General features: G+C 38.5%; 1 protein-coding gene across 2 annotated transcripts in view; it reads right to left on the reverse strand.

Annotated features, from left to right (window-relative positions):
* The window catches only part of TSC22D2 (TSC22 domain family member 2), a 31,310-nt gene that overhangs the window by 8,264 nt on the left and 9,339 nt on the right, over positions 1-13,707 (reverse strand). The window contains exon 2 of one of the 2 annotated variants that reach the window (XM_069792996.1): positions 3,507-3,578. The exons of the other annotated variant lie outside the window; for it this stretch is intronic. Coding sequence (XP_069649097.1) covers positions 3,507-3,578 — 72 coding nt within the window. The remainder of the gene's footprint in view (positions 1-3,506; positions 3,579-13,707) is intronic. 2 annotated transcript variants of the gene reach the window in all.

The raw sequence follows: 13,707 nt of genomic DNA on the forward strand, positions 1-13,707 counted from the left end.
GGATTACCGGCAGGTACCTGGCTTTCCCAGCAGTCTACTTAAGCTCCACATTGCTCAGCTCCTGTGTCAAACAGAGAAGTACTTGCTTCCACAGGACAGTTAAGTTTTCCTCAGTTTTACATGAAACTCTGAAGACAAATTATTCAACACAACATCATAATTGAACTTGGAAGCAATATGTGAGCTCTATAAAAGAATACTTCTGGGGAAAATGAAGATGTTGTTTGAGTTGAATTGTTTTAGGTTTGGGTGTTTTTTTGACTTTAAAGAAAAATGTGGTCCCTTCATAGTTTTGGTAAGATTGAGTTACACTAATGAACCAAACACTCTTGCCTATGCATGAAGACAGTCACATTGTGCACCACTTCCATGAGAATGAAGCATCAAGAAGAAACATATTAGCCACAATACTGACTGGATCAGTGTGTTACATGAAATGTCAGCCTCATCCTAAGTCTCTTTTTACATTTCATGTGGAGTTTTAGACTTTTAATTTCAAATCAGGAAAGTTTCACCCCTAAAAGAACCTCCAAATAAGGCTACAATCAAAAAGTAAGATGTGTAACTCTTGACTTTCTCCTGTCTACAGGAAGAGCATCTCATTTAACAGAAAGCCACCAAATAGGGAAATGGAAGTTCAGAAAAATCCATCACATGAAGAGATGCTAATTCATCACATTCACATAAGAAGAAAGATGTTTACCAGCAACACTTAGAATACATTTATCTAGGTGCTAACGTGGGGAGAAAAATCCAGATTTTATGAGTTAATTTATATTGTGAAGGTTTAATGCTTCACACAAAAATGCAGTGGAAACATAAACCTTACTGCTTTAAATTCAAGTTTACCAACAATGGCTACGTTTTAAGCAAATCCATCTAAAGCTCCTATGGCACTATGACAATACAAAGACAATCCAGGCACAGAAGAGCAGTCACCCAGACTCATGTGAATATGCCAAGAAGCCATTATTCCCCTCCTTAATCTTCTCAGTAATCATGTCAGTTGAAAAGAAAGACCCATGAGACTTGTGCCCTTAGCAACACCCATGTGAACACGATGCAGAAAAACACTTGCAGGCTTCCTGCAAATGTGTCAGTAACAACTAGTATTTTACTAACATTTAATAGTTTGAATGTTACCAGCATTCTTCTCTGCCATGGTGTGTTAGTGAAAAACAAACAAGTCTATTTTACAGGAGCAATTTAGCAATCTTTTACTGTCTATTGCAACAGCACATGGTTAGCTTTGCTGACTTCAAATGGTCTGAAGAGATTGCTGCTCATAGGAGAATAATCTGTATTTGTTAGACAAAAAAATACTGAAATTACACAGGAAGATTTTCTGTTATGTTGACACTAAAGTCTCCTAAGTCAAGCCCCTGAGATTCACAAAGTACTTCTGAAGGAGCTGCAAAATGTAATTAAAGAGTCTACTGCCAGCAGGCTTAAGATCCTTATGTTTTGCAGTGTGTTAACCCCCACATTCTGGGATGGGGAAAACAAAGAGATTCTGAGGAAATTAGATGAGCTTATAGTTTTCACAGGAGAGATTTCTGTTTCAGAAACCAAAGATCACAAAAGCAGCCCCAAACCACTTTACTGTTATCAAACTACTCAAGTTTGACAACAGATCCCCACCTGCATCAGAAGCCATCCTGCCTACGCAAAGCAGAGCTCCCAGGGCACCGTCCGTCTCCCGTCCTGCCACTGCCAGGACGCACATCGCTGGCAGAGCCGCACAGCTGAGCTCCACCATACCCCTACCCTGTGAAGGGCTCCCCAGAACTGGCTTTACTGGCTATGCCCTTGAAGTTCCCTCCATTAGGTTTCATTGAAAGTTTATTGCTGAAAGCTTTTCAGTTTCAGTCATCTAGTAAAGCAAAAACTACATAATGTGATCTTAAGAAAAATCTAATAGCTGGGGTATAAATGCAAAACCTTCTAAATCCTGTCAAAGACTTTGGAATTTGAACAGATTAGAAGTTTAAAACTTGCATCAATTCTGATGAATTTGATGTTTTTACAAATACTTGTTTTTACCACAAAGTGTTCAACAGCAAAGATGCAAGACTATTTTAAAGGAAGCCATTTACATTCTTCTACCTGAATTTAATGTTTTTCTATATCCCACGCTTCCAGTACTTGCTTCAGACATTGTATATAAACCTCAGATCTGTGAACCCTCAATCTTAATCATTATTTTAGTTTTTTTTTTTTTTTTTTAAACAGCTTCCTCATCTTAAGAATTATTTCAAGTTGAGACATGAAAATAGAGAAACAGATGAAGGCTAGACCTTAAAGTGAGCTTTTGGTCTACATACCAAATTTGTATTCAAAGCCCTGAATTTTGTTTTGTGAAATAATGAAGGCCTTGGAACCTAAATACCACCTCTGTCCCATAAATACAGGAAAGTGGCATCATCCAGAGCTTAAAGTAAAAATGCAAATTTGTCCAAGTTTCTGCTAGAAAAGGAAGACATGCTTTTGAAACTTAGCCTAATGCTAGCACTCCAGCAATAAAAAAAAAAAGCAGGATGCATGAGCATTACTTTCAACCATCAGTGTTGTACAGTATACAAATTGTTGCCAAGCAAACTTTAAAGGATTCAGTTAAGCTTTGCAAGTTGAAAAGCCTCAAGTCAAACACAGTCAGTACAATCATGAAATAGTTATCAATACTTCAATAGCCCAACAAAATTTCTATTCTACAGAGCTTGTTAAGCAGAAGTATTGTGACAAGCCAGAGCATCACAAGGCATGAAGTCACATGATCACTAGGACTTCAGCTTAATGCTGACAAAACCCCCCCTTCAAAATCATTAAAGTGTGGGAAAGAAACAGTTTGCAGCTACTGATGAATTAGTAATGCATCTCTGACAAGCCATATCCGTAACAGATATGACTTTGTTGCACTTCATTGCAGTTTGTCACCATGAGTTCAATGCTAACTTAGTAGATTTACTGCGTCCTCGTATCTTGTCATGGTTCACGTTTGTTCCCCACCTAGCTTTACTTAAGCAGAATGAAAGCAAGCCAGAAAGCTTCCTTTCCTGGTTTTGAGAATGAAAGACTTTAACTTTGCCAAAATTGCATTTAGATATAACATTTTCTCAACTTGTTTTCCGATACAGGACTCAATAGCCACAATGCCAAAAAGTTTCCTTTTTTTGGAAAAGGAAGCTGTAAATATTTTCCTGAAGGTCAGCTAGTAGCTGACTAGCATTAAACTCTTTCCGCTTACACATTATGTATGATACATGCATAATGGAAGGAAGAAGAAAAAAATGCCATGTTATATATTTTATACTTATTTAGTTTTAAGTTTCAGTATGAATACTTCACTTCCACAACTGTTTTCAGACCTTCAGGCTGCAGAAGCCCAATATGAAGCTCTAAACACAAGCAGCAGTTCTGTGCAAATGAAAATGCCGAGAAACTTGCATAGAGCGAAGCTGTTCATGCATACCTCAGCACGTATGCATTCCATACTTAAGCATTCATACCTATCCCAGAAGGTCTTTGACTCGCGTAACTTGTTGAAATGGAACGCTTGGTAGAATGCAGTTGACGGATTCCTATGAGATCCAAGAATCAAACAGACATATTGAAAATGGGTACGTAATAAAAATACCAACTCTCTTATTCAACCTGCATTACAAAGTAAATTAGCTGTGCAGACAGGTTAAATTTATGTCCAAAAGTTTACAGACTTTACAGAAAACCTGAAGAATAGTTTAGTGACTGAAAGGCCTTACTGTTCCTGTGGGTTTCCATTAACAACATACCGATTCAGAAAGAAAAAGTAATCCTCGAGCCCTATGGATTTTTGTGCTATTTCAAGTTGCTACTGTAAAAAGATGACTCTATAGCCATTAATGAAACATCTCATGTCGTGCTGACAATCTTATATAGGTAAGCTGTATACCACTCAATGCTATACATACCTAAATTCAAAAGATACCTTTCACATTCTTCACATTTCACAAAATGTCTCTGCAAATAGTACCCAGTATACCTATTCTACTTAGCACCCTACCTTATATTCAAAACAGAAGAGTTCTCCAAGGGGACCTAGAAGTCAGAGCTAAATATGCCATATTCAAGCTACAACAGATTAAGTTACAACTGAAAACCAGATCAAGTTAAAATTGAAAAGTGGAATCTAAAATAATGCTAAGCAGTTGTCAGTCATCCTCATGCTTCCCCTTCTTGATGTGCAATAGTGCAACTGTTGTTTGGAGGCACTTTGCCAAGCAGTATATCGGAGTGCTCTAGTTACCACCCTGGGTCCCACAAGCCTTCACCACAGGCTACAGTAACCTTGCTGAAAACTGGGCACTACAGCACAAATTCTGTCACCGGGGCCAAACCCCTGACACAGCCTGACCCTCCTTGTTCAGCGCACATTTGCCCCACAGATAGCAACTATACGAAGAGTCTAATTTGAAGATCTTAATTCTCTGAAGTCACATCTGAACACTTACTCTTTACAAGATACTGGATGAAGCACAAAGTCAAAATTTTCTACTGCTAGTGGCTGTATCAGAACATTATACTTAAACCTAGAAACTCCTTTTACCAATACTGCAGTTCATCGTTACGTTGGTATAGCTATATCAGCCCTAGAGAAGCATGCAACAGCTTAGCTGAAAAATATTCAGAAAAAGCTAGTATTAGTTCCAATTTTAAAACTAGCTTTAAAAGGAATTTGAAGTTTATACTAATGTTAGAAGCACAGCTGCCCATATCTTTTCTAAGTTTATGGCAAGAACACTTAAAACAACTGTCTTCAAGTTATTTAATTATTTCCATTTAAGTGCAATTACTGTATAGTTGAAAAACATAGAACAGAACAAAACAAAACAAAAAATTACAGAAGCAGCACCATAAGAAAATACTATCTGAAGTGATTTGATTCCCATGGCAGGTATATGCCAAAAACCTCGCAAGAATAACGATATTTGTGCATCAGGAATGATCAGGAATCATTTGTTTGAAGCATTTGTCACTCCTCCTCCCACCTTCACCACTTTACCCTTAAAAGAAAAAAAAAATTCCACGTGAACTGGAATTTAGCTTAAAACCTGCTACAGCATTTGTTTCATCAAGCTGATAAATATCTTATGTTGGTACTATCTACGTTTTCATAAGAAGTATTGCACACTTGAGTGACAACTAAATACAGCTAATTATAGGAAGAGCAACACAATAGCTAAAGGACATTTGAGCGATACAGGGACTTAACATATGGAAAGCAATTGGCATCTGCAGATCAAGAAAGCATTCCTTTGTTGAAGGGGAGGACCAGGCCCAAGCTCTTCTTTCTAGTTCAGTTGTCTGAGGAGTATGTAAAAAGTCTCTTCCTCAGAAAGTGATTGTAAATAGAAAGTCATTTAACTTCCAAGATAAATTTACTTGCAGCATATAAAACCCTGTTGCTATTGTTAGGTATAAAAAGTTGTAGCTTATAACCACATGGCACGTATTTCATACAGTCTATTTTTACACCGATACCCTATATGCTATGTATTCTTGTACTGTTCTTAAGCAAGTATCTGGAAAGGTATGAAAAAGTATTCCTCGTTAAATTCTCATTTGTACCCCCTGCTGTTGAAACTGCTTTTGCATTACTTCAGACAATTAAGGGAACATTTTTTAGTCCATAGCTACATTTTAGCAAGATGTTAATTGGGGGTGAGTGCTACCTAGACAGGAAAAGCAAATCCATGGAGGTAACATGAATGATGCCTAATGTGCAGGTCTGAACTAATACAACTGAGTTTCAGACTGTTGAGGCACCTATTTTTAACCACATCAAACTGTAAAAGGTTAGAGAATTACTAAAAATTCCTTTCTCTTTGAAGAAACAACTGAGAAAATGGCTTGCAGAAGTAGTATAATCTAGCCTGCTGCTGCTGTGTCACAGCCAAAACACCAGAAGTCCTTCTGACTCTGCCTTAACTGAACATAGGGAGAGAGACTGCCTGGACCAGATTCCTCAGGTCCCCTCCCCGGCAGACAGCCAGGTCCGAGTGGTCACTACTCAGTCCCAGTTGTTGGCAGATCAACACAGTGGAGCCAAGAGCCAGCCAGAAAGGGGATGTCCCTGCTGCTGAACCAGAGCCCACCTCCTCTTCCACAGGAGCTACACCAGGCACTTCTCTTCCTCCGTCTCTGATGAGAGGAGAACAGGTATTCCCAAGGATAGAGAGGCTCCATTCCAGTCCCAGAGACTATGACAGACAACTAGCTTAGCACGTTTAAACGTTCAAACTGTCTCGATTGGCAAAAAATGCCTCCATGTCTCTATAAAGAAGTCCTACAACACTTACCATATTTATTTCCTTTAAACGCTCACAAACATCAATATTCACAACACACTCCGATGTTACAGTTTCTAACAACAGTTTTCACGCAACAGAAATATGATCTAAATTTAAAGGATGAGAATTTATTCAGTCCTCTGAATACTTGAAACTTCAAGTTGTTCCTTTGAAAGGAAAGTCTAAATCACATCCAAAGTCTCACCTCATATGCAAAAAAGAATCCTCCCACTGCCATTAATCAGGACAAGCATATGCCAGATACAAACTTTATTCTAGAGACCTCTGGTTCACTAGAAACCAAGCCCATGAAAGTTGGCAAATTTTCAACTATACAGATAAATGCCTTTTAGTTTACATAATGATACCAGCTTTGGAAGTGCTGGGTATGAGCTTGGTATACAGAGGCTGCTGAACAGATGCCTTTTTCACAGCTACTACCTTTGAAGGAAGAATAATAACATCATTGTTCATGACATAGCTGAAGCTACATTTCCACCTTCAAACTACTGACCAACATCAGCAAGTAAAAGTCAAAAGAGGAAGAATACATGAAGAATACCACACTTCCCCCCCACCCCTGCCAAGGTGGCAAAAAAAAAATTCACACTAGACCACCTCAGACAGTTCTCTCTCTCAATATCACTGACTATTGTTTTCATTAACTTTGAGAACAGGAATGATCCAGAAGATTAATAAGGCCTAAGCACCTGTCTTTGAAGAACATGACAATAACAGGCCAGAAAACCCGTGCTCAGTACCTCAAAGGAAAACCAAAGCAAAGCAGAACCACCTATTTATTATTACCTAGACAGCAGCAAGCCAACATGGATGGCCTTTTTAGAAGCTCACATCAGACAAAAATTCCTTCCAAGAAAAATTAACAGGCCTCATATGGAAAAAACACAGAAGATCTGGTCATGTTATAAAATTAGTAGAGCTTTTAATGCCATCTTGCATGACATTTTTTTTTAAGTAAGAACATGGCTAATACAAAGCGGGTCCACCATTGATAACTACTCTGCACACGTGGCTCTCCAATGGTTCAGTGGAAGAGTGGAAGGATGCATCAAACAGAACTCTCCAGGGGTCTCCTCCGAGTGTGTTATAGGATACTTTAATCCATGACTTGGACAGTGGAGTACAGACTATCTTTACACCTGCAGATGATCTGCAAGCACTCTGGACAGCAGGAATAGAATTCAGGAAGATCTTGCCCAATTGGAGCAATGGTCTGAAATAAAAAGGATGCAGTTCAATAAGGATAAGCATGAAGTATTACGCTCTGGTAGCAATAATCAGCTGCACAAGCACAAAACATGGAACGAGTAGCTGACTGCCATTCCACAGAAGAGAATCTAAACAGAAGTTAAAAAATAAAAATCTTGCAAAGGCATCAAACTTGCAATACTCCTTTTACACAGGATGAACACATACTAACTGAAGTCTTGTTTTATTTGGCCTTTCTGAGCCCTTAACTTAGATTTTATGGCCAGTTTTGGATACCAACTCTCCAGAAGGATATAAGCCTACCAAAGTCCAGATAAGACCACTAGAAGACATGTCATATTCCCATTTTTTCCCAATAATCAGAATCACTAAGTATGAAAATTAAGCATTTAAAAGAGATGACAGAGACAGTTACAGGCTTCACACAGTTTAAAGTATCTGCAAAGGAGAAAACTTGTTTGCAAACCTGTTAGGTATAAGCACAGCACAAACACTACAGGGTTTAAATGCAGCAAAGAAAGTTTAAGCTAGATGTCAGAATTCTCTTCCACACAAACAGCAAGGAATAGAAAAGACTTGTTACAGAAGTGGTGGGATTCCCATATTTGTCATTCTAGAAGCGATCAAGCTGTTATTGCTCCAAAAGATTTCAGGCCCTTAAGTCTCCAGATCAGCCCACAGGCCACCTTTCACAGTTCTTTGAGAATTTAGGATGTTGCTAGCAAGAACTTGAAAGCAGAAGTTCTGCCTTTGAACAGGATCAAATCCTGTAGGAACCAAATTTAACTATGAAATAGAAAAGAAGTAAAGAAAGAGGCTAGGTTTTACTTTGAAATTAAACTGCTTTTCTGTTCAATGGTAAAGTTCATGTCTTTTTTTGGTGGAAAGTGAAACGACCATTCTAAAACAAAATTCTTCTTAACTGCAGACAAAGCTCATACTGAAGCACCAAGTTTAAAATTAGAAAGTATCAGTAAAACACCCATTATTCTTGTGTTCCTAGTCTTAGAAGTAAGGTCATTAATCATACAGTGATGCATCAATAGGACTGGGAATTCAACAGCAAGGTTCTAGCTTACTATCCATTGCACAGAAAGCTATAGGAGCCTGACAATATGCCCGTAAATAAAACTGTGTTCTTCAGCCACATTTATCAAAGATGCTAGTATTGAGACAAGGGGATGAATACCAAGAAATCACTGAGCCTGTGCAAGGAAAAAGGTTACTAGCGGTGACCAAGAGGAGTCATCTATCTTCATCTCTGCGACCACCAGACGACCACCATAAAGAGGCCCTGCGCAGGCGCAGTTGGGAGGGGACTATGGAAATGACCTCTCGGAGCAAATTTTAATATGAAGCGGGGATAGGTCATGCATATGTATAGGCGTATTGTGAATATGTAATACCTGACTGTATAAACTTGAGGCGAACTGCTGAGTCGGGCGCGCACGACTTTGGTGGGACTACCCCCCGTGCCGCCCAGCGCTGAATGAACATACCTACTTTACAATCTCACTGATTGTGGAGTCCGTTTTCCGCATGTTACTTTGTACATCATTTCTACAGTGCCAAAACTGAACTAAACACATTGAGAAAGAAGACACTCAAAAATAGGCTAAAGATGAAGTGAGCAAACAAAAGTATTTAGCCCTTATGCAACGTCAGAATTATTATTTAACAATCAAGAGACCTGATGGTGAGCACACAGTCTAACCTCACTTAAGAAAACTACCAGCATATACAGATGTGTTTTTATGGTGATCAATAAGGAATCAAGGATAAAAAAAAAAAGGAAGGTAGAGCCATCAACTGCCCAATTTGATGTGCACTAAAGGACAACAAATAAAAGATTGGATGTATTATTACCTAGAAGCCTTTCAAACCCAAGTTAGTTTTTAGTTATACGTCTTACTGATCACCAACAAAAGGCTGTGTTTAACTAGCTATGACCTGCAATAAAGATTGATTACAGTTGGTCTCCAAATTAAAACACCTGGCATGGTTTATTTAGGTTCTGAACCAGTGGTTTTGCAATCACTTGATCATAGCTTATCAGGAAACACCCAGTAATGTTTAGAGTATTTTGAGATTAAGTTTACACTAGTAACAGAATTCCTCCTCCGTTGCTCTTCTTTTAAAAGACATTTCACTTTTTTATTTCTATCACCTTCTATTTAAAGCAACTGCAACTTTGAATCAGCTTTACTTCATAAGACTTCATCTACAAAACAGAGTACCTGGAGTACAAAACTTTGCAGGAGAGAATTGACAAAGACTAAGCATGGGGAAGTCAATGTGGAATTATGGGGGGGGGGGGGGAAATCTCAAGATTAAAGCTCTTAAGTTTTGTGTTTAATTACATACTCTGTTCATGTAGTTCCCTAAAGCCATTATACTTGAAACACATACCCTGAAAAAACAGCAAGAATTAGATGTTTGTTACGTTCAATTTTAGGTGCATTCTAGCTACAGATGACAGGAAAGGCTGACTCAATTGGCAGCCTGCACGACAGTTTTTGGGACAGCTGCCCTCAACCACCATGATAGACTTTAAAGGGGTTCACATGCTACTTCTAAAGGAAAATACTGTTAACAGTGGAGAGAAAGCATACTGCATGGATCTGATCTCCACTGGAAAAATCAAGAGATAGACAGATTTAAGTGCTAAAAATCACCAAGCTAGCACATGCTTAACAGCAGTTTTGTAATTGAATTAAGGAGGAAGATGAAAGAACACCCAGATGTACTACACAATCATTAGCAAGACAGTGCCAGCAGCACCAGCACTCAGTTTCAGCTGTTTTCAAACAAACTACACGCTCCTTCCCAACACTTTCAGAAATGATGAAAATCACCTTCAGGTAACTTTACTGAGAGAACTAAAGCAGCACACATGACCTGGAATAAGACAGGAAAGTTTGACATCAGCAGATCCATTTCAGCTAGCTGCATCTCAGACTCCTGATGTTTGGATTTCAAGTATCAGAGGAGAAAGAACTGGACTTTGCTACCAGAGTTGCATCCTCCTTTCCATAGGAAAGATCAGAGCAGTAGCCCTTACTTCCTTTGCCTTGCTTTCAAAAGAAGATTTTGGAAAATAATCTTCTGCACTGACTAGAAGTCTCTAAGTAAAAGTGAAGGACAGATGACTGTCTCAAGTGCACAGGGTAAGAAAGTCCAGCAGAGGCATTTCACTGATCACTTGCTTGCTCTGTTGAGATGCTAGCATGAGCTTTCCCCTGTTCTGGGGGCTTGGCTCTCTTAAAAAAGACACTGGTAACATTTTTCATTCCCTATGAATGCTAGGGAAAAAAATAAAACCACATTTACAAAAACTGGGAATGAGAATGCAGCATGGAGAGAGCAGGTTACATCAACATTAATAATGGTCACACCAGAGGGATATAGCGAATGATCTGAGTATTTAGTGAGCAACCGTTGGAAGCTTCTCAAATGTTCCAGCCCACCCTGAACAAAGAGCAGTCACTGGTATCACCACATGCCCTCCCTCTCCTGAGGACAATCACCATTCTCCTCAGTTATAAAAGAGAGATGCCAACAACTTCTCGTCTAGTCCCAGCACTGAATAGTTGCAGAAAACACTTTTATATGTGACTCACCACTGCATTTTAAAACATACTCAAAGCCTTTAACAGTCTTGTACTAAATTAGAGCAGATGCACTATACCATTTCATCTCTTTACTGAACTGACAGACCTGAGGTGATACTGATTTGTGAGACAAAAGGTGATCTCACTTTTCTACACTTTATTATCTGATAAAATAGCAGCAAGTTTTCTCCTGCCTGCAAAGGATTTGACTATTGACTATGAAAATCTGGTCTGAAAAACCAAGAAGCATTTTGACACTGTTAAATTCAAACTCACTTAACAGGTTACAATAATTTAGTATCAACAAGTCTTCTGCAAATACAAAGTTTCTAGCTGTAAAATCAGGATAGTTTCTTCTACTATATACTCCAGAGAACAGCTAGTACAGAACACTTTAGCACAGGTGTTTCATAAAGATTTGCTTTACCAAAGCTAACGAGCCCAGATGTTTCAGGTGAAGCTGCACCTAGTTATTCACTTAAGTCTACCAAATTTTGCTACTAGTAATTCAAAGCCTGCTCTCATTAACATCACTTTGTAGTTTCTGCCTTTCAAGTCTCTGGTAGACACTAAATAAGTAGAGCATAGGAACATGAAAAATGAGACAACATTTCCCTTGATTTTATTATATTCTTTCAAAGTCCAAGTTTCTATAAAGAAAGATTTAAAGCTTAAGTACATTGGCGAAAAAAAATGACGCCAGTAGGACATCATGCTTCCGGTTCACAGAGCCTTGGATCAATAAAACAGTGGCACCTTGCCTAAGTAACAGCAGTCAGTAATAGTTTTATTAATTAAAATAAATTACCTGTGTTAGGTAATAATCATTCAGTATTTCTGAAGGAGCTTTGCTGAAGAGTTCGAATAGTAAATTCTGATATGACTATTTGATACTAATCATGGAAAGAACAATGCAAGTGCTCATCTTCTAAATATCTTCTTACTTCTTTCTGATTTCAACAGCTGCAACTCAAAACTCTAGGGTCCAAGTCTCTTGGGTCCTAGAAACTGGTCCCCAAACCTCAGAAGTCCTGTATAGTAGAAAATCCTGTAATCGTAACAGCTTTAAGGTCATTCAGGACTCGCTGATGATCTTTTCCATCCTCTACACCCCATCTTCCCACTTTCCAAAGCCAGACTCGGTACACTCTTAGTTCACTCCTGACTAGTACTTCTGTTTCACCCAGGTCACCAATGTTCTCATGCTCCTCCTCCCTGCAGACAGCTTCATCACAGATAGACTTATTAAAACACTGCGTGCTAATAAAGCAAGGCTGTTCTGCGAAGGCTGTCATGGCTGTCAGTCAGGCTGAATTACAGACTATGTAAGGAATAATCCGAGTGATTCTGTTCTCAAATCAAAACACATAACAAGTGTTAGATTTCTCATACTAATGACTTGTCTCCTCACTGGGTAAAGTTAACCTTCAGTTCTTGTAGGGAGGATAAAAGACAACGTAGTTGATGTAATGCACAGCTTAGCTTCAAGAAAAAAAACCACAGTAGTTCACTTCTTCAGAGCGAAACAACTATAGATTAGAAGTTGATAAACTTAATGGCAATGCAGAAAGTCTTTGCTTGACCCAGTCAAGGATTCACTGGATGAAAGGAGGTAGTAAAAAACAACATAAATTCTGTAAAAAGATCCACATTTGCTAATATTGCATTATACAAACAAATATCTGGAAGAGGTGTCAAAACTCTTAAAAATACTGACTCGACTGGTAAAGAAAAAGGCATTTATTAATATGTGTGAACATGTTATTGTAGAGTATTAGGCTCCTACTGCCTGCTCTGCCCACAAAGCTAAATTTCCTCAAACCTATTGATGAAAGGGAAAGCTGCTTGTGATTACTGGTGAAAGTAGCCTTACATAGTGGAACAGCTGGCTTGAGTATTCATCTTCAAAGAAAACAGCCCAAAAATGAGAAAATTTTTTTCCACTAAGTTGCAGTACAGCAGTTTCAGATATTTCAGTTATCTATAAATACAAGTGGTTCCTGTTTTTTTGGCAAAAAACTATGTCAATAATTAGGGGGAAAAAAACAAGTGGATAAAACAGATTTAAGCAGACTCCATCAAATCCTACCCAACCTCACTTATGTGACATTGGCCAATAAAGCCTCTATTAACAAACATTTTAAATTAAATACTTAGCTTTTTTAAAAGATATTAGAACCTAGACCATGAACGGCATAGTTTATTACAGAATATATTATAAATGTATTTGTCTCCCTTTCTGCACCATTTACAAGTTCTTTACAACTCTTCAAGTTTCACACCAGTCTGCACTCAGCTGAAGTTCTCATTGAAGCACTGTCAGTATAAGAGCTTACCACTTGGCTTAAAGAAACAGTATTTTTAAAAAGGCATTTGTAGGGTGCGTCAAGGTCCTTGCACGCACCAAACAGTGTTCTACATAGGAGACATTCCCAGGAGTTGTCATCTACAACCCTACAAAAATAGCTGAGATAATTTGACAGAGAAGCAAGTACGGTTTTTTAACCCTCATTTTTGATCACCCCATCATCCTCCAATAA

Source organism: Haliaeetus albicilla, chromosome 9 (assembly GCF_947461875.1).
Source record: "Haliaeetus albicilla chromosome 9, bHalAlb1.1, whole genome shotgun sequence".
NCBI lineage: Eukaryota > Metazoa > Chordata > Aves > Accipitriformes > Accipitridae > Haliaeetus > Haliaeetus albicilla.